This window comes from Hevea brasiliensis, unplaced genomic scaffold (assembly GCF_030052815.1).
Source record: "Hevea brasiliensis isolate MT/VB/25A 57/8 unplaced genomic scaffold, ASM3005281v1 Scaf5, whole genome shotgun sequence".
In the NCBI taxonomy this organism is placed as follows: Eukaryota; Viridiplantae; Streptophyta; class Magnoliopsida; order Malpighiales; family Euphorbiaceae; genus Hevea; species Hevea brasiliensis.
The window spans coordinates 2,477,396-2,503,424 of record NW_026615028.1 but is presented as its reverse complement, the minus strand read 5'-3'; the positions used below and the strand labels follow the sequence as shown (position 1 = coordinate 2,503,424).

Genomic DNA, 26,029 nt, shown 5'->3' with positions numbered 1-26,029 from the left:
ATCACCGGTTCGGGCCGGAATCGTTGGCCACCGCCACTCTAATACGGAGTACAGTACCATCGTCAATGGCAATAAAGTAATTAAAGTGACATATGATGTCGAATTTAATAAATGAGAGGGTTGAGTTCGCCATCTGATGAATGCTTGTTCAGGCTCAGTTCCAGCACCAAATTCCGAGTCCAACTCACCTAACCCGTTTGGAAATCATTACATTTCCCGATCTGTCTTCCGTTGAGAATGCAAATGTTTTCATCATCCAAGCCAAATAGTTTCTCTAACTTTTGACGCATACTTCAAAGCTATAATTCTCAGAATTCTAACTATACCCACTAAAGAAGAAGGCTAGATGGCAGTTCCAATAGAAGAAGCCATTGCAGCTCTCTCTACATTCTCTCTTGAGGTAACTTAATCATTCCATAAATGAGAGCTTTAATTGGTACTTTTTTTTTTCTGATATTATGAAATATCTTCGTGATGATTCTTTTCTTTCATTAGCAGAAAATTTAAAACTTTTCAAGCAATTTTTACTTCAAGAATCAATATTAGTCCTTTCTGTTCACTTTAAAGAATCCATCTCATATGTATATATTCTTTTCCTGTTCACATTATTTTCTGCAATTTTTAGGAAAAGAGCTACAATTGGTATTACTTTTGTGATTTGAAATTGCATCATTGTGCTTATTGTTATTACTTTTTCTTTTTTTCTCGAAATTATGTAAAAGGATGAGCAACCAGAGGTGCAAGGACCAGCGGCTCTGGTGTCAAGTGAGAGAGGAGCAACCGGTAGTCCAGTTGGTATGACTTTGTCAATATTTGTAAAAATCCATGAATTTTGACAGTTTTTTACTTTTAACCAAACCTCATAATTTTAAAGACAAGACATTAACTCTGATTAGTATTACAATTATGGCTAGAGATGAGCTACACAAGAGCATTCCATAACTTACAAGAATTTCAAATCATAACTTGTTTCATTACGGATGGTTTAGATCCCTTTTTTGGGCAAAAGTAATATATAAGTGAATTGGTTTTACCACGTTCAGACAACAGCATGGATATACGTAGAGAATAATACAAGTATTACTTTGTTGATAAATGATTTTGCAGCTTTGATATATTTGCAATACTAAATTACTAATTACCTTAAAACGGTTTGCTAAAATAAATTAAGGATCAAAAGTCATGAATTTTTTTGAGTAATATAGTCTGTTTGTATTAAAACTTCGCCTAAGTAATTTGTGTTTAGCCGGTCCCAAGTCCGGATAAAGGAGGAGGGTTGTGGTAGATGACAACTAGCGTAAAAATTTCGTTACACCTCGTGATATGAATTCAAATGCTATAAACGTTAGGGCATCCTCTATTTTACCGTACGATCGACTATGTTATATGGTAGTGAGTGTTGGGCACTGAAGTAGTCGTATGTGTTTAAGATAAGAGTTGCGGAGATGAGAATGTTAAAGTGGATGAGTGACCATACTAGACTGGATAAAGTCCGTAATGAGAGTATTAAAGAAAAGGCAGGGGTGGTGCCAATTGAAGATAAGTTGAGAGAAGGGAGATTGAGGTGGTTTGGTCATGTGAAGCGTAGACATACGGAGGCTCCAGTTAGACAAGTAGAGTATATTAGGTTAGAGTATAGAAAGAAAAAAAGGGGTAGACCTAAACTGACTTAGAGGAGTGTAATACAACATGACCTAAAAGCATTACACATTTCCGAGGATTTAACCCAAAATCGTTTAGGGTGGAGAAAGAGAATCCATATAGCCGACCCCAAATTTTTGGGATAAAGGTTTAGTTGAGTTGAGTTGAGTATAGTATATTTGCATTAGCCTTTTTTATAGTTTAGATTAACATTTTTTGGACAAATGGCATTGTTTGAAATTCATAAATTACCACAGTTGAAGTCTGGATGTTAAACACTCAAAAGAAGGGAAAAAACATTGATATATTGACTTATGTTTATCCATGTTATACCTAGTCACCTTCCCGATCCCCTATACATGCAATGGTGGCCTCATTGTATACTCATTGTTAAGGAGTTGCTTTCCTTCTGTAGAGTACAGTGATGTTTCTGCATATCGCTTATCTCTATCTGAGGACACAAAAGCTCTCAATCAGCTGGTATGTGGCATTTGTTTTCTCTCTTTTGCTTCGACATTTTCCCCATAACATATTTACTTGCACCCCATTTCTGTTAGATAGCTTTTTTTTTTTGATAATTTGTTAGATAACTTGGTTATTTGGAGTTAAATATTATTACATTTGATAAGTGCACTTCTTTGGTGGTTTTTTATGGTAAAATCTGCAATATGCGCAGAATTCGCTCATTCAAGAAGGGAAGGGGATGGCATCAGTGCTTTATACATATCGCAGTTGTGTCAAAGCACTTCCTCAGGTGTGTTTAAGTTTCAATTTAAATAATGCAACCAGGGACATTTTATGTCCATTGGTTGAAATGGGGCTGAGAACCCTTTTTTTAATGTTATCAGAGTATTTTCCTTTCTATCATTTTTTTGGGCTAAGATGGCTTTTTTTTTGGTGTAATTTTGTGCATAGTTGCACATCCTTTCCCCTTTGTGTGTCACATCCTTCAAAAGAGAGCACAAAGAAAACCAATTTCCTGAAGATAAAAATTGGATAGTTAGAGATTAATGACAACACATAAATTTTAAAGGGTCAAGAAGCCAATTATGATCATGACTATTGGTGGTTAATCTTTCTGGTGAAGTCCATTTTTCAGCACTAGCTGAATTTATTTTGCTACTTACTGTACTTGAAGTATGTACTCTTGATATGTTTCCTTGCCTCGTGTGCAAGTAAAGAATTTAAACAAATTCATTCTAGGGGCAGACACAGAATATTGGTGGGGGCAAAATTAAATGGTATAGGAATGGAAAAATAAAATATGATACTCTTTTTTATGTAATTTTGTGCACAAGTTGCACCTCCTTTTCCCTTTGTGTGCCACTCCTACAAAAGAAAGCACAAAGAAAACCAAATTTCCTGAAGTTAAAAATTGGATAGACAGAGATTAATGACAACACAAATTGAAAGGTCAAGGTGCGAAGTATGATCATGAATATTAGGTTTTAATCTTTTTGGTGAAATCCATTTTTCAATAGTAGCTGAATTTATCTGGTTACTTACTGTACATGAAGTATGTTCTCTTGATTTGTTTCTTTGCCTCGTGCTCAGATTTTATAATTTAAACAACTTAAAGTCTTAAACTGATATATTAAGCCCAAGAAAATTCATTCCAGGGTGGGACACAGAATATTGGCGAGGGAAAAATTAAATAGTATATAAATGGAAACATAAAATATGATACAATGTGATACAATATATAGAAACATGATTCTTTTGAAAAAAGACAGAATATTAAAATATACATATTATATTTTAAATTAATTACATTGCAAACATCTATATATATAGATATATATAAACTCAACTCAATTAAGCCTTTATCCCAAAAATTTGGGGTCGGCTATATGGATTCGCTTTCTCCACTCTAAACGATTTTGGGTTAAATCCTCATAAATGTGTAATGCTTATAGGTCTTGTTGTACTACTCTCCTCCAAGTCAATTTAGGTCTACCTCTTTTTTCTTTCTGTCCTCTGACTTAATGTGCTCTACTTGTCTAACTGAAGCCTCCGTATGTCTACGTTTCACATGACCAAACCACCTCAATCTCACTTCTCTCAACTTATCTTCAATTGGCACCACTCCTACCTTTTCTCTAATACTCTCATTACGGACTTTATCTAGTCTAGTATGGCCACTCATCCACCTTAACATTATCATCTCTGCAACTCTTATCTTAGATAAATACGACTCTTTTAGTGCCCAACACTCACTACCATATAACATAGCCGGTCGTATGGCTGTACGGTAAAATTTTCCTTTCAACTTATTGGGAATCTTGCGATCACATAAAACTCCAGTGGCACGTCTCCACTTCAACCATCCGGCTTTAATCCTATGACTAACATCCTCCTCACATTCCCTATCTACTTGAAGGACTGAGCCTAGATATTTAAAGTGATTACTTTGAGACAAGACCACTCCATTCAAACTAACTCCTTCCCTATCACCGCTTGGCCTTTCATCAACTTGCAATTAATGTATTCTGTCTTCGTTCTACTTAACTTAAAACCCTTTGACTCTAGAGTATTTCTCCAAAGCTATAGCTTTCTATTAACTCCTCGTGTCTCATCTATCAAAACAATATTATCCGCAAATATCATGCACCAAGGAATACTCTTTTGTATATGTTTCGTCAATTCATCTAAAACTAATGTAGAAAGGTAAGGGCTTATGGCTGATCCTTGGTGTAATCCAATTGAGATCGAAAAATCTCGTATCCCCTCCCACTGTGCGCACAATAGTAGTTGCTTCTTCATACATATCTTTCAACACTTGTATGTACCTAATAGATACCCTCTTTTGTTCTAACACATTCCATAAGACATCTATTGGAACACTATCATAAGCCTTCTCCAAATCAATAAAAATCATGTGTAGATTTTTCTTCACATCTCTATATTTCTTCACATCTCTATATTGAAAGATCGCTTCCATAGTTGAACGACCGGGCATGAAACCAAATAAATTGAGAGAGATAGAAGTATCATGACGTAGTCGATGCTCCACAACTCTCTCTCACAACTTCATAGTATGGCTCATGAGTTTAATTCCCCTATATATATATATACACCTAAAAAATAATTAGGTTTATATATTGTTTTTGTTATTTTGCTTTTTATATTTATGTTTTAAGCATCTCTTTAAGATTATAATTAGAACTCCATCATTAAATTTTAATACATATACCAATTCCTAAAATTTCTTAAAAATTTTCAAGATTTTCAAAAACTTTTGACATTTAATTGAAATACAATAAATAGCAAGAAACTTTTTTAAAGTTTTCTAGATGTATTTAAAAGTACTTGATAGGTTTCAATGTCTAAATTTTTTTTACATAAGAAAATTGACATTCTAGAGGTTTTCATGCTTTTTGGAGAACTAAAATTTAAATATTTAATTATCAAAATCAATAGAAATTTATATATTGTATTCACATCAAATATTAAATATTATAAGAAGACATTACATAATATAACTCTAGTTATATGAAGGAAATGTGAATATTTCTATATGTGATAAATAGTTAATATTATAAAAAAAATGAAGATTAATATTTTCACTTTTGCATTGAATTAATAATAATTGTTGCAATAAAGGGTTACAAACATATACTCACTATTTAATAATATGTTTATAAAAAGAAAATATATCCACATAATATTTTCCTAAAACAGATGGTAACAATTAGTAACATAAATTTAACCCAAAAAAATGTTTTTCAATAAGTTTAAAAAATATAATTAACATATTATTTTGTTTTTTGTGGATTAAGTTGGAGGGCTTTGGAATGAGGGATCAAATTGAAAAGAAGGGGCCAATATTGGATGGGGGCTAAATTGAAAAAAATTTTTAAAAAATATAGGGGGAGGGAGGGGGGTGGGGGGGGGGGAGGTAAAACTTGGGTGCGCCTCTAATCCATTACACAGAGAACCTATTCACAGTTGGCTGTTAACATACAGTGAATTCCATGCCCTTTTGCTGATAATAAAAGTCTAGTAAATTATGTAATTTTTCCAGTTCACTTCCCTTGCTTACAAAAAAAAAAATCTGAGACCGTATTTGATGTGGCAGCTTCCTGACTCTATGAAGCACAGTCAGGCTGACTTATATATGGAAACATATCAAGTTTTGGACTTGGAGATGAGTCGTCTGCGTGAAATTCAGCGATGGCAAGCATCAGCTGCATCCAAAGTATATGATCTTTTACCTTTTCTTTATTCTTTTTAGAATTATTACATGGTCTGCATTATAGCTCAACTGTTAATTTGCCAATGCAGCTAGCAGCTGACATGCAGCGCTTTTCTAGGCCCGAACGTCGTATTAATGGTCCTACAATAACTCATCTATGGTATGTGGCAATTTTTCCTCCTTTTTTTATCACTTATTTATTAATTTGCAAATTCTCATCACTTTGACTGCATCATTTTTCTTATTATTACCTTCTTTTCAAGTGCTGACCGCTAGAAAAGATGCTTCTTTATTAATATATTCTTTGCTTCAGGTCCATGTTGAAGTTACTTGATGTTTTAGTGCAACTTGATCATCTTAAAAATGCTAAAGCAAGCATACCTAATGACTTCTCTTGGTATAAGAGGTATGAAAATAATTTGTTTGTTTTAGTTGAACCCACTTGGTTGGAGGGCATTAGTATTTTAGTTGTTTTATGTTCATGTTTATAGTTGTCTATGTTTAGGAGGAACCCTTGTGCTCCATGATGTACTCTCCTTTCTGTCTTTCTCAATAAATTTTCTTTTCTTATAAAAAAAATGTCCTTTATGTTCTTTAAATGCATACAGTTAAAGTGGCTGGGAGTTGAGAATGTTTTTTTTTTTTTTTTGGTATAAAATAGTGAAAGATTGTCTTCATTTTAACTTACTACCACAATGAATCTCTTTAGTGCAACTTTTTTTAGCAGTTTTACATTTGTTTTAATCTTATTTTGGCTCTAAAGCCTACAAAAAAGTCCTAAACTTTATCACAAGCAGCAAAGTCTAATAACTATGAAATATTATTTTGGTCAAATTTAAACTGATGTGATATGAATATTTTGAGTACAACTCAACTCAACTCAACTAAGCCTTTATTCCAAAAATTTGGGGTCGGCTGTATGGATTCGCTTTCTCCACTCTGAACGATTTTGGATTAAATCCTCAGAAATATGTAATGCTTTTAGGTCATGTTGTACTACTCTCCTCCAAGTCAATTTAGGTCTACCCCTTTTTTTCTTTCTATCCTCTAACCTAATGTGCTCTACTTGTCTAACTGGAGCCTCCGTATGTCTACGCTTCACATGACCAAACCACCTCAATCTCCCTTCTCTCAACTTATCTTCAATTGGCACCACTCCTACCTTTTCTCTAATACTCTCATTACGGACTTTATCTAGTCTAGTATGGCCACTCATTCACCTTAACATTCTCATCTCTGCAACTCTTATCTTAGATTCATACGATTCTTTCAGTGCCCAACACTCACTACCATATAACATAGCCAGTCGTATGGCTGTACGGTAAAATTTTCCTTTCAATTTATTGGGAATCTTACGATCACATAAAACTCTCGTGGCACGTCTCCACTTCAACCATCCGGCTTTAATCCTATGACTAACATCCTCCTCACATCCCCCATCTACTTGAATGACTGAGCCTAGATATTTAAAGTGATTACTTTGGGACAGTACCACTCCATTTAAATTAACTCCTTCCCTATCACCAATTTGGCCTTTACTGAACTTGCAATGCATGTATTCTATCTTCGTTCTACTTAACTTAAAACCCTTTGTCTCTAGAGTACTTCTCCAAAGTTCTAGCTTTCTATTGACTCCTTCTCGTGTCTCATCTATCAGAACAATATCATCCGCATACATCATGCACCAAGGAATACTCTCTTGTATATGTTTCGTCAGTTCATCTAAAACTAATGTAAAAAGGTAAGGGCTTATGGCTGATTCTTGGTGTAATCCAATTGAGATCGGAAAATCCCTTGTGTCCCCTCTCACTGTGTACACAATAGTAGTTGCACCTTCATACATATCTTTCAATACTTGTATGTACCTAATAAATACCCTCTTTTGTTCTAACACATTCCATAAGACCTCTCTTGGAACACTATCATATGAATATTTTGAGTAATTTGATTAAAATTTGATGTTTCCAATTGTCTCCTCTACCAGTTTGCAAAATTATGAATACTATTTCTGGCTATTAGTCCTCTCAAACAGTTTTTGCTTTTGTATGTATCTTTTATCTGTATGATTATCTTTTTTCATATGAATTATGTTTTCTGTCTGAGGTTTCTTACTAGCTGTGAATTTTAGCACTTTCTCTTTCAATTGCTTAAGTTTTTTTAGCCATTTTTTCACAAAATAAATAGAGTCAGCTGCCTGTTCTGCTCAGTAGTCTAGCCTCCATCCTTGACTTCTTTCTTCCTCCCATCCCCAACCCGCCACCCTTGCAACTTTTTTCACTAATTCCTGCTTTTATCAGGACATTCACACAAGTCAGTGTTCAGTGGCAAGACATTGATTCAATGAGGGAGGAGTTAGATGATCTACAGGTTTGGTCTATTTACCATTCCAATAATGTGGAGTAGTGGGTCAATATCTTATAACTTCATCTTTAACTGCTGCAGATTTTCTTAAGCACAAGGTGGGCTATCTTGTTAAACTTGCATGTAGAGATGTTTCGTGTGAACAAGTATCCTTATTAATTATTTCTGCCAATTCAGTGTGACAGCAGAGAAAATAATTTACTTTATTTGACATTAAAACTTGATCTTGTTGGATGCCAATTCTCTGTGATACCTTCTTAGTGAACTTGGAAAACTTTGTCTATGGTTTACTTATTCTTCTTCTTATTATCTTTTTTATTTTTTAAAACTTCGTGTTTTTATGTAGTGGCTTTTGCTTTTTTTAAAAAACTGCAAAGTTGCATTATTAATTCCTTTTGAGGTCCTTGACAAAAAGTAGTGTAGAAGACATTCTTCAGGTTCTCATAGTATTTGCTGTTGAGTCACTGGAGTTGGATTTTGCACTTCTATTCCCAGAGAGACACATTCTTCTGCGTGTTTTACCTGTTCTTGTTGTCCTAGCAACATCATCAGAGAAAGATGGCGACTCGCTGTACAAGAGGGTGAAAATCAATAGGCTAATTAATATTTTTAAGGCATGTGGCGATATCTTCTTGTGCATGTGTTTTCCTAAAACATCATATTAGTTTTGAAGTTTCAAAATAATTTGTCTTCCTGCTGTTGAAACCTAAAAATATTTCGTTGATGTTTTCTAATTTGTTTTTCTTTTGTGGCAGAATGATCCAGTAATTCCTGCATTCCCAGATCTTCATCTTTCTCCTGCTGCAATTTTGAAAGAATTGGCAATGTACTTTCAGAAGTTTTCTTCACAGACTCGTCTTCTCACCCTTCCAGCACCTCATGAATTTCCACCCCGAGAGGCACAAGAATATCCTTAGCTTCAATTTTTCATTTTTATCATGCATCATTTTTCAGTTGATTAAGAAAATAGCCTCACTTTGTTTTGACAAATATTGTCATGCATATAGGTCAGCATGGTAAAAGCTTGCCTAGTTATGTAAGTAATTGGAGCTATGGTTGTGAGGGTAAGAAAATTATGGATTACTATATTGAAAGTTCTGCAATAAGGATGGAGTTTTAATTGTTAATAAAAAAATTGCAGCTGGAAAATAATTTAATATCTGGTCACCTATCTGGAAGAAATGGTTCAAATTGGGTTTTATGGATTCAAAAAGGTTTTAGTTGACCTGAATTTCACCGAAGTCCATTCATAGTGGGATTGGGCTTATATTTTATGCCTTGATTACTGTATACTTTGCATTTAATGTCATTTAATTGTTAAACATTTTTTTATTGATTTATTCTTCTTCTTTTTTTAAGTATTTTGCTACATGCAATTTTGTTACTAAATCAAATAACTTACTAAATTTGATCAATATGTTAAATTTGATCAAATATGTTGGGGTAATAAAAACCTAAATTTGTCTTGGCAGTTTGGGGGTGGTTTGGTCCGTAATGAGAGTATTAGAGAAAAGGTAGGAGTGGTGCCAATTGAAGATAAGTTGAGAGAAGGGAGATTGAGGTAGTTTGGTCATGTGAAGCGTAGACATATGGAGGCTCCAGTTAGACAAGTAGAGCACATTAGGTTAGAGGATAGAAAGAAAAAAAGGGGTAGACCTAAATTAACTTGGAGGAGAGTAGTACAACATGACCTAGAAGCATTACACATTTCTGAGGATTTAACCCAAAATTGTTTAGAGTGGAAAAAGCGAATCCATATAGCTGACCTCAAATTTTTTGGGATAAAGGCTTAGCTTAGTTGAATTGAGTTGAGTTGAGTTGTCTTGGCAGTTTGGGCCATTTACCATTATCCTGTCGAAATATAATCCATCTACATATAAAGAAAGAGGAATAAAAAAAGACAAGTGTCTTCATGATGTTGCTTAAGAAAATGGTTTTAATGTGCATTGAGATGATTTGGATATCAACGACCAAATGTTATTAGAGTCTTATAATTCTCATTATGTTGCAAATTGCAATTACGTCTGATTTTTATACATTTAACTGCCACAAAACAAACAGAGAAAGAAATAAAATTTTATCTTCATAATTATTGTTTGCAAAGGTTTTAAATTTGGAAGTGAAATCAGTTTGCTTAAACTGCTTCTTATATGTGTGAGGCTTGTGATCAATCAATTAAAGAAGCTGGTGAATGTCCATACTGTTTCTTGTTGTTGGAATAGTGAGAGGAATTCTTTTATTCATTGCTTATTGCATCCTTTGCTCACATATGCTCCTGTTAGATCCATTGTATAGTTGAAACAATAAGTGTTTCTGGTTAAATGCTATGGAGATTGTTTGCTAGATCTTTAGTAATAGTATCATTAATGACCCTTAACATAGTTCACCTATCAGAGACAGTATCTGATTGTCAATCACATAGGAGCTATTCGTGCAGAGCATGATGATTTTGCAATTCGTTTTGCTTCATCGTTAAATCAGGTACGTTACCTCCTCAACCCAGTCTTTTACTCCTCTTTCTGTATACACTGATGACTAACAAGAAATCTTCTTATCTTTGTTTTACAAGAGTCTGATTTGTGTTTTCTTGCGTTTTAAACTTGTTTATACAGCTGTTGTTATTGAAATCAACAGATGGTGCAGATATTGAGTGGTGCAAAGAAGTCAAGGGAAACATGTATGATATGGTTGTTGAAGGTTTCCAGCTCTTAAGCAGATGGACAGGGCGCATCTGGGAACAGTGTGCATGGAAATTCTCTCGCCCATGCAAAGATGCGATTCCTTCTGAATCAAATGGAACTTCTGCAACAATTTCTGACTATGAAAAGGTATATTAAGGTTTTTTGTTTTTTTGGTTGGGTTGGTCAAACTAAGTAAAAACAATTACAGAATTCTTTTTTTATGCTTGGTTGACATGTATTTGATATGCTAATGCTTGGCTTTGCTCTGCTCACTTGTGAGCATAAGCTCCAATTATTTATAAACAACTTGGAAGGATATATATATGCTCATAATTAAAATGAACAAATTTGAGAATTATTGCCTTGCATAGCATACACATGACATGGAATGATATGGTTATCTATATCAACTCAACTCAACTCAACTAAGCCTTTATCCCAAAAATTTGGGGTCGGCTATATGGATTCGCTTTCTCCACTCTAAACGATTTTTGGTTAAATCCTCAGAAATTTGTAATGCTTCTAGGTCATGTTGTACTACTCTCCTCCAAGTCAATTTAGGTCTACCCTTTTTTTTCTTTCTATCCTCTAACTTAATGTGCTCTACTTGTCTAACTGGAGCCTCCGTATGTCTACGCTTTACATGACCAAACCACCTCAATCTCTCTTCTCTCAACTTATCCTCAATTGATACCACTCCTACCTTTTCTCTAATACTCTCATTACGGACTTTATCTAGTCTAGTATGGCCACTTATCCACCTTAACATTCTCATCTCTGCAACTCTTATCTTAGACGCATACGACTCCTTCAATGCTCAACACTCACTACCATATAACATAGCCGGTCGTATGGCTGTACGGTAAAATTTTCCTTTCAACTTATTGGGAATCTTGCGATCACATAAAACTCCTGTGGCACGTCTCCACTTCAACCATCCGGCTTTAATCCTATGACTAACATCCTCTTCACATCCTCCATCTACTTGAAGGACTGAGCCGAGATATTTAAAGTGATTATTTTGGGACAGTACCACTCCATCTAAATTAACTCCTTCCCTATCACCAGTTTGGCCTTCGCTGAACTTGCAATGCATGTATTCTGTCTTCGTTCTGCTTAACTTAAAGCCCTTTGACTCTAGAGTACTTCTCTAAAGCTCTAGCTTTCTATTGACTTCTTCTCGCGTCTCATCTATCAAAACAATATCATCCGCAAACATCATGCACCAAGGAATACTCTCTTGTATATGTTTCGTCAATTCATCTAAAATTAATGTAAAAAGGTAAGGGCTTATAGCTGATCCTTAGTGTAATCCAATTGAGATCGGAAAATCTCTTGTGTCCCCTCTCACTGTGCGCACAATAGATGGTTATCTATATCAATTCTATTTTTTTGCTTTATAGGACAAGCTTGTTGAATTATGTTGTAGGTGGTAAGATATAATTATAGTGCTGAGGAAAGGAAGGCACTTGTTGAACTCATTACCTACGTAAAGAATGTTGGATCCTTGATGCATAGATGTGACACATTGGTAGCTGATGCCTTGTGGGAAACAATACATGCTGAGGTTCAAGATTTTGTCCAAAACACTTTGGCGACAATGTTGCGAACTACCTTCAGAAAGAAGAAGGATCTTTCAAGGTGCGCATTTCAGTTGGTACTTTGTGACATGTTTACCAGTTTCCAATGTGAAATTATTGATTTGTAATATCCATTAAAAGCTTGGTGCTCAGTATTGTATCAGCTAGTATGAATAATATCATCATTAAAAAATGGAAGTTTTAATGGGTAATTTTTGGTACAGTAGCAGTGGAAAAGTTAAGGGGCATCAACAAGAAACTGACTTTTCTTACTGTGTCAATCTGTACTTTTATTTCCTTGATGTTAGTTTCTGCTAAGATAGCTGGTGAACTAGTTCAGCATGTGTTGCTAACCTCATCATGAGTACTTAATTTATCCACTTAATTTCTCATATTGCAAAATTTCAAAAGACTACTTTACCGATTTATTAAGGTAATTTAGAGCAATGCCATTGTTGAAGAAATAACCAAAATAGAATCAGAAATTAGTGCTAGCAGCATTTTCTAATTGTTCTTGCCAATATTGTGCCAAAACAATCATATTGAAATTTCTTAATAAGCTAATTAAGACAAAATCTGCATATTCTAAATGGTTTTCCATTTAAAAGTTTCTCATTGCTAATTTGCTTTGTCCAATTGTTGAATTTCAGGATTCTTTCTGATATGCGGACTCTTTCAGCAGACTGGATGGCAAATACAAGCAAGACTGAATCTGAGTTACAATCACATGGAGGTGAAGATAGTAAAGGGAACTTCTTTTCTCCGAGGCCAGTCGCGCCAACAGCTGCACAGGTTATTGCTTATCTTTCAGCAGACGTAACATTTATTGAAACCAGTTGGTGAGGAATATTTTTAGGCTAATTTAAAATAAAAGAGGGCAAAAAGATTCTTGTGAACTTAATTATGGACACAACCACTAAAGGTTTAACGGATGACATGTGGTTTTACTGGTACAAAAGGCTTACATATAGGTTTTTGATATCATCATATCAAATACGTATCTTTGTACTTTTGCTGTGGATGAGGTTCTTAACACATTTATGAAGAGTCTTGTGGTTGTATGATGTTTGCTAATAGTATTAAGAAAACCTTAGAGAAGGAAAGATAAAGGAGAGTGGTTAAAGCAACTAAAGCACGAGGTTACATAGGCTTCAATGGAGTTGAGTAATAAATGGTTGACTAAGGATATAACTGATTCATGAGAAATGCTAAAAGAGTCCTTTTTCGATACTTGGAATTATCAATTTTGATATATAGAACTCGATGCATATAAGGTGTATGCCTGATAAGTTTTAATGAGAAGATCCTTGGGTTGAGAGTGTCATATGATGTACAAGGTATGATATGGGAATATCATTGGGTGTTTGAGAAACAATATATTCAAATTTCAACTTCGTGAGATCTATTACAAATCCTGATAAAGAGTAGAATAAAAATTAAAGTATCCTGAACAGACTCAAGTCACAATAATTAAGGATAAAACAAAAGAATTTTCTTGGGCTTGTGAATGAGGACAAGGAACAGGGACAGATTAACATTGAATGTTGTGCAAGAACTCAAGGGAGGCCCAAAAAACATGGGTTGAAATGGTAGAAGTGGGTGTAATTACAGGACTTTCTACTTTAAGAGAGGGGTCATTTCCTTCCAAATTTTCCCATTTTGGTAGATTCATATTTAAGAATTTAAAATTTTTGCCTTGGACTTCACCAGCTTTTTCCCTCTTACTGTGTTTTTCATGTTTTTGTGGAGAGAGCCTCTTCCTGCTGAAAAAATCAGTCCTGCTTGCATGTCTGCAAGCTGAATTGATGTTTTAGATAGTGATTTCTGGTGCCAAATATGCTGCCTTCCTGAATATGATAAATTTATGCTGTTAATCAAAGATGCAATTTTACATTGTAGATATAACATTTGGCATTAGACTGTGGATGTATCTTATGCAATCGTCCTATATTTGTCTTGCAAACTTATTATTTTATTTGGAGGCATTACAATATAGTAAACACATTCTTGTGTTCTAACTTCCTGGAATGAGACTGTCAATTTTCATTATTCAGGTCCATTGCTTGCAATTCCTGATATATGAAGTGGTATCTGGTGGTAATCTTCGGAAGCCTGGAGGGCTTTTTGGCAATAGTGGGTCTGAGATTCCTGTAAATGATTTAAAGCAGTTGGAGACCTTCTTTTACAAGCTTAGTTTCTTCCTGCATATATTGGACTATTCAGGTAATTTTCTTGCCTATGTGCTCTTAGTCGTAACGTGAAATTTTCTTCATGTTTTCCTCTCCATGATGACATTGTATCATGTCATTGTTATGTTGTTTATTTAACACTATCAATGGCTATGATAATGATGACTCTTGAGGTTACTACAACTAAATGTGTTGTATGTTCCCTCCTGTGCTTGAGTAGGTTAAGATTTTTGCTTTTCTGCATTTGTAAATTTCATGAGCTATTAAAATGAAAGTTTAATTTTGGTTAATAATTTTTGCAGCAACTATTGCAACTTTGACGGATCTTGGTTTCTTATGGTTTAGGGAATTTTATTTGGAGTCTTCTCGTGTTATTCAGGTAAAGAAATGAGATAGTGCTATCATTACTAATATAATTAGAATTTATTTGTATAACTTTTCTGGCTCTTGAAATTCTTGGAAAGCTAGCCTAAAATGATTTAGTGTGCTATTCTGGAACGGTCAGATGTAGAAACTATATTCTCAGTTAAATTGTACACATGATGTAGAAAGCAAGGGGCCCACAAAAAGCAAACTTAAATGCAGAATCACCTATATAGCATTTTTGAAGAGCGTTGAGTGTATCTAGAATCTTTTGCAACTTTTCCTGGAAATGGAGAGGGTCTGGTGACAGCAGAGATGCTAAACTTATGTGGACTTTTTTGTTTCTACTGCTGCATTATGGAGTTTTTGATGCATAGGATTGTGTGCTCTTTTGAAAAATCAGACTATGTCCTTTAATTTGTTCAAGAACGAGTGTTCTTTTTTCCTGCATATATATTAACATAGTATGGGAAAAACAGTCAAATGTTACATAAGGATGCATCAAATCTGAACAAGGTTTCTGGGTCAAAGAAAGGTGTTTTATGTAACTGATTTTTGTTTTCTCTGAGAGCATAAATAATTAGTAGGTTTGCAGGTGAATCATCTAGCTGCTACTACTTATGGCTGGAATATACTATGTCATTCTCAAGTTTAGCATAGAGAATTTTTTATAGACTTTGTGCCGCCAGAATGTTGGCGAGATAATGTGGAAGAGAATTAATTGCCTATTTTGAAATTGTTTCAAGTGGACAAGCAGTAAAATAATACTCATGTCAAATAAAATCTTTCTATAGCAACTGCCTACTCAACTGTATCTTGCACTTGCTTTTCATGTATGAGTTTATTGAAACAATTTTTATTAGCACAATTTCTATAATTGTGAAGTTGATCTCTCTCTCTCTCTCTCTCTCTCTAATTTTGTTGTGTACACACATTGGTTTGCTTTGTTGCTTTCTTGACTTGTGGGAACTTGTTTGTTGTCTTTGCCTAGTTTCCCATCAAATGCTCTCTTCCCTGGATGTTGGTGGATCATGTGCTTGAGTCCCAGAATGCAGGCCTTATTGAAAGTGTTCTGATGCCATTTGACATCTACAACGATTCAGCTCAGCAAGCTCTGGTGATGCTAAGGCAGCGGTTCCTCTACGATGAAATTGAGGCTGAGGTAAATCAATATTTGTTTCTTTTCTATGTGTAATTATCTGAGTCTCTTTTTGGTATGTGAATATTTTATTTTTACTATTTTGATAAACTGTTACTTCCCTATTGATTACACTGTTTAAGTCAGATAAATTTCTTTTGAGTTTTTCCTATTATTCAAGCAGTTAGGTTCTTCAACTATGGTGGATCAATTAAGCTGTGCAATTGTACTGTAAAACCATTGAGCAGTCCTTGAAAGAACTTCAACATTCTGTCATGAACTTGTAAAGAATGGCTCACAATTCCATATTTAGATATGACTTTACTTACACGCACATAAACACTATATTCTCAAATTATTATTATTATTTTTTTCTATCAATCGAGCTAGATCTTTTGCTCATCAAGCTGAATTTGAATTCTCATTGCAGCTGGTGTCTTTTTGCATTTTGGACCAGAAATTTACCTTTATTCTGGAACTCACTCAATTCAACCAAGTCCCTTAATCCTTGTATCATAGGGCTGGTTACATGAATTCTGTTTGTGCCTCTCTATATGGGAGTAATATTGTCCATATTGATTCTGTGATGATCTGGAAAACCATATGGAGTTATTTATGTTTTTGCATTATGCGGTGCCTGTTTCATTAGCTGGGATTTTTATTGCATGAAACATTCAAAGCATTAAATCATCTCACATTCACATGTTCAAAGAGACAAAGGCCTGCATGCATAACATGACTCTTAGAATCCATGTGTTTCTACACTGATTTTGGTCCAATAAGTTAAATGCAATGCTTTCCTTTTCTACAATGGAATGCTTTCCTTTTGTACTAACTCAATGGTTGCAAATTTATATTCTCTTTTTGTAGGTGGACCACTGTTTTGATCTATTTGTTTCAAAACTCTCTGAGACTATTTTCACATATTACAAGAGCTGGGCAGCGAGGTATGCCCTATTTCAGCTACTGTAGTAACTGTGCTTTGAAAATCTAACAACCCATCTATTGCTTGCTAAATTCTGTAGTGCATTACTTGATCCATCATTCCTTTTTGCCTTGGACAACGGAGAAAAATATTCTGTCCAACCTATGAGGTTCACTGCTCTATTTAAGATGACTAGAGTAAAGGTAATACCATAGCTTTTTATTTGTTGTTGTTAATGTTTCTTTTCTATTTTGCTCGCTGATTTGTTTTCTTCTATCCAAAATGTCTTGCAAGTTGCCAAGCACCATGACCTTATCCCCACTTGGCATGCTAACAATGACCTGAAATATGAAAATGAAAATGAAAATTGTTTGTTAGTCTTTTTACTACTATCTTTGACATGAATCCTTTGTCAATTGTCTTCGATTAAGAGATCTTCTTTTTTTTTTTCATTTGGTCATGAAAGTCCTTACAAAAATGAGAGCAACTGAGGCAGATTTGGTGAAGGGGTTCAATGTGGGGACCTTAAATGGGCATGGGATCAGTGTTTCTCACCTTTTCTTTGCTTACGACTTTCTGATTTTTTACCATTTTTGTGCTGAATAAATTTTTTTTTTGTTTCTGATGTATTTTTCTTAACTTTAAGGCAGTGTTAGCCTGTTAGGGTTGAAGGTTGATGAAAAGTAAAATCATTCCATTAGGTGAATTTGAGAACATCCAGAGACCTGCAGTGGATGATTTATCCTCTCATTGCCTATTTGGGCCATTTAATGGACATTTGTAAACAGAAATGAGACTATGCTCTTCATTTCCAATAACTATATATTTTTATGCAGTGATTATTGCTTTTGTTAATAGACATGGTTGGCATTCCTTTTATTGTTATTGATATAGCTGTACTCTTAGTTATCAAAATGCACACACACACAGGTATTTCCTAACATCAGAATTGAAGATGAACCATACATCTTCTTGTGATACTCACCATTACGATATTGGTTCTTTGTCAGATAACTTTTTATATTTATTTTACAATTTAGACATTGTCTTACTTCCTCACTTCTTTGGGATCTTTATGATGCACAGTTGCTGGGGAGGACCATTGATTTAAGAAGCTTGATTGCTGAGCGGATGAACAAAGTTTTCAGAGACAATCTTGAGTTTCTATTTGATCGTTTCGAGTCACAGGATCTATGTGCAGTAGTGGTAAGTAAATCAATTCGTTGTTCTTCTAAGTAATACAACTGTTAAGTAATCTCATGTTAAAGTATAGAAAGTTTTATATCGTGTTACCTAGTATTTGGGTCTCTCCACCTATCAACTTAAGTTTTTTGTTTGGGTTATTGAACATGGTATTTGAGCAAGTCATTGTGCCATCCATTGTCCCGATTGGCTGAGCCCACTTGTTGTTGTTGTCTTTTTTTTTTTTCTTTTTTTTTTTTTCCTTTTGTGAATTGTGCTAAATAGTCCTGTTATGGAAAGTCAATAGTTATAATTAGTTATATTCCTTATTAATATAGGATTTATATTCCTAATTAGTGTACGATTTATATTCCTAATTAAAAAAGGATTCCTCTTCATTGTGGTATGGCACAATTATAAGAAAGAATTGTGTGTATATATATTTGTGTAATTTGCTTTGGAATTAATAAATAATAACGATTTAGCCTTTGATTTCTCTCTTCTCTTCCCTTTCTTTCTTTCTTCTACTTCTACTTCTTAAATATTAGCAAGTCCCATAATGATTAGATGCATGCAATGTATGGGCCTTTCTATCAACTATCTTGGACTATTAGGTTAGATCCTGTGACAGTCAATTATATTTAAATCTGCCATCCATAAATTCATAACCAAAAGATTATTTTGTTGCAGGAATTAGACAAATTACTGGATATCCTAAAGCATACCCATGAACTGCTTTCTAAAGATATTTCAATAGACTCATTTGGTCTCATGTTGAATGAGATGCAAGAAAACATCTCACTTGTGTCATTTTCTAGTCGACTTGCTTCTCAGGTGTGGGAAAACTTCTTCTGGCTTATCATTATCTTGGGGCATCAACCATAGTTTTGATGCATTATATTTGATTTTATAATGCATCTCTTTCTTAAAATTCCATGCTGTGGCATATATTATAACAAAAATATTTTCATCACCACATTACTTTTCTTCTTCCTAACATTGATAAGACACTGTCTGTAACAATATATTGATTCCCTAACACAGATGGTTCCAGATACATAACTATAGAAACCTCTTTCGACTGTTATAGGATAATGCACTGATATGGTGGTACACTTTTACCAGATTAGAATTTGAGGATTCACTTGATCAGTTTTTTCTTATGCCCATTAGATTTGGTCAGAGATGCAAAATGATTTCCTGCCAAACTTTGTTCTTTGCAATACTACTCAACGTTTTGTCCGATCATCAAGAGTTCCACTTGTTCCTGTTCAAAAACCATCAGTTCCCCATGCCAAGCCTAACTTCTATTGTGGTACTCAGGTGGTCACCATATTTTGATTGGAACTTGTCAATATGTTCTTTTTTTCCCTCATATTTTTGATCTTCTATCTCTTATCTGTGGTCGTGATAGGAGTTGAATTCTGCACATCAGAGTTTTGCTCGCTTGCATAGTGGGTTCTTTGGAATTCCCCACATGTTTTCTGTTGTTAGACTTTTGGGATCCAGATCATTGCCTTGGCTTATCCGAGCCCTCCTAGATCATATATCAAATAAGGTATGCCATGCTTTCCAAATTTAGCTTATTTTCATTTCTTGATTAGAAACAGGATTTCCAGGATAATTGGTATTCAATTCTGTTTGAAGGATCCATCATCCATTATATCTCATCTCTGATTTTTCCTTTTTTTCTATAAGGGATGAGCCATGAGGGTGAGTGGATTATGAATTTGGAGTAGCTAGCACCTGCATGTTGCTATTCTTCCGTGATCATCCCTTTTCAAGACAGTTTAATCTCTTTATTGTGGTTTTTCACCTAGCTACATCTTTGAGAGGATATGTAATTGTATTGTTTCATATCAAGTACTTTGTCTATTTATGTCCAAACCTGTTATTGGCTACTCTTTAGGAAGCAGCTGAAAATTTGGCAGCATGAGATGTTAAGTTCTTGCAATATTATGTTTTATCTTTTATCTGCTTCCAAATTTTAACCATTCTGAATGACTTATCTGTCACATCCCTGCATCAGCATCAACACACAATTTGTTTCCCTTCATTAGTCTGTAAAGTATTCCGTAGTGTCATGCATATATTGAGTTTCTAGAAGATCAATTTCAATGAGATTCAGTCTAATTTTTCATGTTTGGCATGTTTCAGCTAACTACACTTGAACCCATGATTACGGGATTACAAGAAGCATTGCCAAAATCTATTGGATTGCTTCCTTTCGATGGTGGTGTTGCAGGTACATAGTTGTGTCATGATTCTGAAAGTGTCTTCATTTTTCTCTTCTTATCGTTATTGCTGGAGGTGTAAAAGATGTACATCCATTTATACACTTGTTTACCCCACACATGTCTATTGAAATGCGGAACTTACAGGGCATGCAAATCCTTGGGATCAGTGAATAAAAGTTTATGGGTACATCTAGGGACTTGATATTTATTTAGGAGACTTAGAAATGTAAATAAAGTTGTGGAAGAACAACATTGGCAGAATATACTTCGATATACTATTGGCATATACGCAAATGTTTCAATGACAACAAATGCTTGATATTTTCTAAGCAAATACCACTTAGATTGATTTTGATATCTCAGTGAAATGATGCCAAATTGGTCAAAACATCCACCTGTTAGTATCTTAACAGGTGTCATGACCAGTGTAATTGTAGTTAGAACAGCCTTTATCCTAATAATTCCTGTCTGTAGCCTTTTTCTTTTATTGTTATTATTATACTCTTCTCCCTTTTCTCAGCAACCACCAATTCTTTCAAGTCATGTTTTATTATTCAATGAAGTTCATGGCTAGTTAAATTCCTGGTTTAATGTTGATTTGAGTCATTTTGCTAATTTTGTGAAAAAAATTCACAGTAGAGGCAACCAACCTTCTCTGATCTGGTCCAATTCTGCTACATTGCACCTGATTCTTATTCTGTGACCCATTTAATTATTAAAAACCCTGTTTCTTAGGTGTTTCATGTTGGTAAGAGATTCCTTTGAGTGTAGAAAATGTAGTACAAAATCTATGTGAATGATTGTGAGCGCTGTGAACTTGACTCTAGTGTATAGGAGTTTCTGTGCAAGTTTATTTGTTTATCCCGGGGAAAAATATTTGGATGGTGAAAAATAATATTTATTTTCTTTTCCACCATACACCTGCATCCTTTGATCTTTTTTCAGTAAAAAAGGGAATTAGTGAAATTTTTTTGCTATTATATGATGCTGAATTTTATGTTGTAAACTTGACTAGTATATAATAGTTTCTTTGTTTATCCTAGGGAAAGACATATGGATGGTGAAATGATATTCATTTTCTTTTCCACCATACACCTCCATCCCCTTTTTTTCAGACGATTAAGGGGGTCAATTAAAAATTTTTGCTATTATGCGATGCTGATTTTATGCATTCATTCTCTGTGTGCAATAACTTTATCTCATTTTTCCTCTTTCATCTTTTTAATTTTCTGTACTCAGGTTGTATGAGGCTTACTAAAGAAAATCTTAATTGGGGGACAAAATCAGAGCTCAAAGCAGAGGTTCTTAGAGGGATAAAGGAGATTGGAAGTGTATTATATTGGATGGGGCTTCTTGACAGTGTATTGGTTAGTATCCTATATTGTTCATTTAATCATTACAGCTTCAACAGGTGTAGATGTATAAGCTATGCATACATCCAGTTCAGATTTTATCATGTTATATTCTTATTTTTATAGCATTGCCATTGATGCTTTATTGTTGCATTTCTCCTCTTTTATTTAAGCATTTTATGAAATATTGTTAATATAACTTATATTTTCTGCACTGGACAATTGATGGTATATTCTGTTGGAACCTGGTATTTTCTATTGAAATATTGAACCCTATGCATTAAGCTTTTAATGGAGGGATTGACTTTAAACCCACCTAAGCGAACTACATTTATATGTGGGACAGCAATATGAATGCATTTTTACATCATTTTGGGTGTAAAACAACATGTAGAAGTGTCAAGTGTAGAATTCAGCAGGAGAAATTTAGATTTTGACCTCACAATTAATTGTTAAGAATTTTATTGTTGAAAGGAAGCTTGACAACCAAACTCATTTGTGCTATTCATCTCTAACAGGCTGATATCTTTTGTCACATTGTTAAATGAATTGCAAGTGGGTGTCAAAAGGTTAATTCCTTTTATTAGCCTATGTTGTATTATTGCCATTGTTGTAAAATGATTAGATCCTTGGTTAATCCTGTTAATGGAGTAATTATTGCTCTTTGCTTTTAGTCATATGTTCAATAGAGCATTGCAGGGGCTCCACATCTATCGCCACTTATAATGTGGCTGTGGCCTGTGTGAATTAAAGATAAGAATTGAGAGAAGAATGGAAAAGCTGGAGTCTAAAAACATTTAAAGCCTGTTTATTTAAGTACATTAATTTAAGAGAGTGAATTGCTTACCTGACAAGGTGATGACATTGATCTTGTCTGATAATATTGACGTTGTGTGAACAAAACATCATGATTGCCCTCTGGCTGATCAGTGATATGATTGGAAATCAAAGTTTGTAGCTGCTTACAGTTGCAGTTTCACATGTTTGACAGAGGGAAGTTGATACCACGCATTTCATGCAAACAGCCCCTTGGTTGGGCTTGCTTCCTGGTGTGGATGGGCAGATACTTCATTCTCAAGATGGCAGGGATAGTCCTCTTGTCAATCTTTTCAAATCATCTATTGCTGCAATTGTATCTAACCCTGGTTGTCCAAATCCCTCATCTTTCTTCACCATGTCAAAGCAGGCAGAAGCTGCAGGTGCCTACTATGTCGTTTACTCCATACGTTTTATTGTTGTTTAATTAGTTGCCAAAATTAATCAACAAGGATTAAAACTCTGACCAGTTAACATTATACTGTCCATGGTAAAATTTACCAGAAATTAGTTTTATGGGAAGGTTGAATTAGGAAGGAAAGAGTGAACAAGGTAGATATAGGGGAAAGGATCGAGAGGAAAATATAGATAAGTAAATAGGAAATCTGATTACAAGCATCTGACAATATCCCGGAGCACTGTATTGATTTGCTGCGTTGTAATACTGGACTTTTTAATTGTAGATGACTTTCTAAAGATATTACTGCTGTTGTGGGATAAAAAAACTATTGCAATAAAAATTGAGAGGACTTGCAAAGCGTTAATCAACCATTCACAAATCCCTTTTTCCATGCTTGTGTTCTTGCCTATCACAAACTTGAATTAAATGGGCAGAGGCAAGTGAATGGGCCGAGTCAAGAGTCCATAACGAGTGAGATGGGTTTAGGTTAGAATTAAGCAATTAGGTAGCTAGTCCTTCACCCTTTAAGCCCTTTGAATTCTTTGTAATCTTTATATGTGGGACTCTTGAGATTGCCTATCCAGGAACTTGGCAACTTTCAATTTAGGCAGCTCTTTTACACACAGAAATGCTAACTAAAGGAAATGCGCCTCTCTGAAGTTGGGACAAAGTCTTTTCTTATAACAAAAGATAAAAACAACAGATGTTTAATGCGTATTTCTTATCCCTTATGCAAGATTCAATTCAAGTTTGCTTCTGGATAGGAATGGCAACGGGGTGGGTCGGGGGTCCCCTCCTCCCCACCCCATAAGAGTTCTAGGTCGGGGCAAGGACTTCCCCGTTGGGAGAGGGGCGGGGCTGGTTTCTCCATGGGGACTTTTCTTTTTATTTTTTCTTTTTAATTTATTGTTAAATAATATAATTTATTTATTAAAAAATAAAATATAAGTTAAAAATATAAGTTTTAATCATAATTTTAATAATATTTTTTTTTGCTAACATTATAATATTTAAATACATAAATACATAAAAATAAATTAGTTTTTAATAAAACAGTAGTATGTTATTGTAAGGGGTGGGTTACGGGGATTCGCTTGGGGATGAATCAGGTCGAGTTTGGGAACTTTTGCCATCCATACTCCTAGAACTAATTATAAATTTGAAATGCAAATAAATTTGAAATATTCCTTGAGCTCCAACAGTGGTTAATTACTCTATTACCTGCCATCCATTATATTCCCATTTAATGCTTCATTTTTGTTTTAGTTTTCAGTTTTATATTTCTGGTGTCTCCCTTTTGTTGCAGATCTTTTGTACAAGGCTAACATGAATACTGGAAGTGTGCTGGAATATGCTCTTGCTTTTACCAGTGCAGCACTTGATAAATATTGTACTAAGTGGAGTGCTGCTCCCAAGACAGGGTTCATTGACATAACAACTTCAAAAGATTTCTACCGTATATATAGTGGCCTTCAAATAGTAAGTAACATTGTTTACCATGTGTCTGAATACATAATCTTCTTAATGGTTCAATACTAGAAATTCTGCAATTGTATTTAACGGTTCAAATGCTTGAAATATGATATTAAAGTACTATCACAATAGCTACCTTTGGTAAAATCATAAATGGCCATTTGATTTATTTTCCTTTCTGCTGATCTGTTTCTAATGCTTTAACTGTAGGGATACCTGGAGGAGTCTGATAAACAATCATTCAACTATCATGAAGTGCTGGGTGATTCGGTTGCATGGGGTGGTTGCACTATAATATACTTGCTTGGTCAGCAGCTACATTTTGAGCTCTTCGACTTTTCATATCAAATCCTCAATGTTGCTGAGGTGGAGGCTGGATCACTCTCAAAAATGCACAGGAATCCTAATCTTACTCAGGTATAGAAATTTACGCTATTCCTAGAGTAGTTCTTGACATTTGTTTTGTTGATTAATATATCTCTATGTATAGAAAATTGATTTTGTAGTCTCTTTTTCTTTTGTTAAAATCTCATTGTGAATTTAAATAAACGGTTGCAGATCATTTTCTACTAGACTTTATGTGTTTTCACAGTTCCATTAGGGCATGTCTGTTAAAAAGTGTTAAAAGAAATTTTTGATCTTACATAGAACCAAGAGCAGTAAAATACACAATTTTTTTTCTGACCTGCTATCTCTCTGATATTTTTGCTTGCTTAATTCCCATGTTCTTTGTGAAGGGATGGGAAACTTTATTGGAAGCCATGAAGAAAGCAAGGAGGTTGAACAATCATGTTTTCTCCATGCTAAAAGCGCGCTGCCCCTTGGAAGACAAGATAGCTTGTGCTATCAAGCAAAGTGGCGCCCCTCTGCATCGGATTAAGTTCGAGAACACTGTTTCTGCATTTGAAACCCTGCCACAAAAGGGTGATTGAAAGATTCCTGCAACCCTTTAATACTTCAGGTCCTTTTTCTCATCATATAATGTCCATAATTATGGCGTTATCAAGCTGTAGGTGCTAAGATGTTTCCTGAACAATATGTTAAAAGAGTGTGAAATGAAAACGTATAGTCTACCCATAGAGGGGAATTCTTTAACTGCCATTTGTATTCTAACAGATGTCTGCGTAGTCGAAAATGAAGTGTTGGCATTTCATTTTTGAGAGCTTCAGCTTATTAACTGTGTGTGCCAGTGGGAATGGGATACTGCTTGCTTGTTCTGCTTTGGCAAAAAATTGGCACTTAGCTTTCTTTCATTCCAAGATTTTGCAATGAGAAATGGGCAAAGACCTCCATCATTTTTATTATTCTTTCTATTCTTCAAAAAAAGAGGTATATATATATATATATATATATAGAGAGAGAGAGAGAGAGAGAGAGAGAGAGAACTTTGGTACCAGAATGTGCTGTTGCTGCTAAACAAAAAGTGTTCCCAAAAAAAAAAAATGTTGCATGATACTATTAATTATACTAAAATTTTCTTATAATTACACTTAAGT

At 34.5% G+C, this 26,029-nt stretch overlaps 1 protein-coding gene across 3 annotated transcripts; it reads left to right on the top strand.

The window, feature by feature from the left end:
* The first annotated feature begins 11 nt into the window (after positions 1-11).
* On the top strand, positions 12-25,695 carry LOC110637427 (protein PIR). Of its 3 annotated transcripts, XM_021787516.2 has the most exons (30): positions 14-400; positions 723-795; positions 2,057-2,121; positions 2,318-2,395; positions 5,720-5,839; positions 5,926-5,996; positions 6,150-6,242; positions 8,134-8,203; positions 8,279-8,343; positions 8,616-8,811; positions 8,953-9,104; positions 10,585-10,678; positions 10,810-11,025; positions 12,308-12,519; positions 13,109-13,250; positions 14,513-14,681; positions 14,950-15,026; positions 16,002-16,172; positions 17,019-17,095; positions 17,174-17,276; positions 18,160-18,279; positions 18,946-19,089; positions 19,429-19,578; positions 19,670-19,813; positions 20,413-20,500; positions 21,732-21,859; positions 22,836-23,043; positions 24,367-24,539; positions 24,744-24,950; positions 25,271-25,695. In XM_021787516.2, exons 1-30 carry the CDS (start codon positions 347-349, stop codon positions 25,463-25,465), a joined length of 3,855 nt encoding a protein of 1,284 aa, XP_021643208.2. In that variant the 5' UTR covers positions 14-346; the 3' UTR covers positions 25,466-25,695. The 3 variants fall into 3 exon arrangements, with proteins under 3 accessions (XP_021643209.2, XP_021643208.2, XP_057998423.1); XM_058142440.1 differs by lacking the exon at positions 723-795 and having other exon boundaries at positions 15-400; XM_021787517.2 differs by lacking the exons at positions 18,946-19,089; positions 19,429-19,578; positions 19,670-19,813 and having other exon boundaries at positions 12-400.
* The last annotated feature ends 334 nt before the right edge of the window (positions 25,696-26,029 follow it).

What these genes read in the sequence shown, in the direction of transcription:
- LOC110637427 (XM_021787516.2), top strand. Translation starts at nt 347, where the DNA reads ATGGCAGTTCCAATAGAAGAAGCCATTGCAGCTCTCTCTACATTCTCT. An exon ending in TCTCTACATTCTCTCTTGAG is followed by an intron (nt 401 to 722) that starts GTAACTTAATCA and finishes ATTATGTAAAAG; the next exon opens with GATGAGCAACCAGAGGTGCA. An exon ending in TATATAGTGGCCTTCAAATA is followed by an intron (nt 24,540 to 24,743) that starts GTAAGTAACATT and finishes CTTTAACTGTAG; the next exon opens with GGATACCTGGAGGAGTCTGA.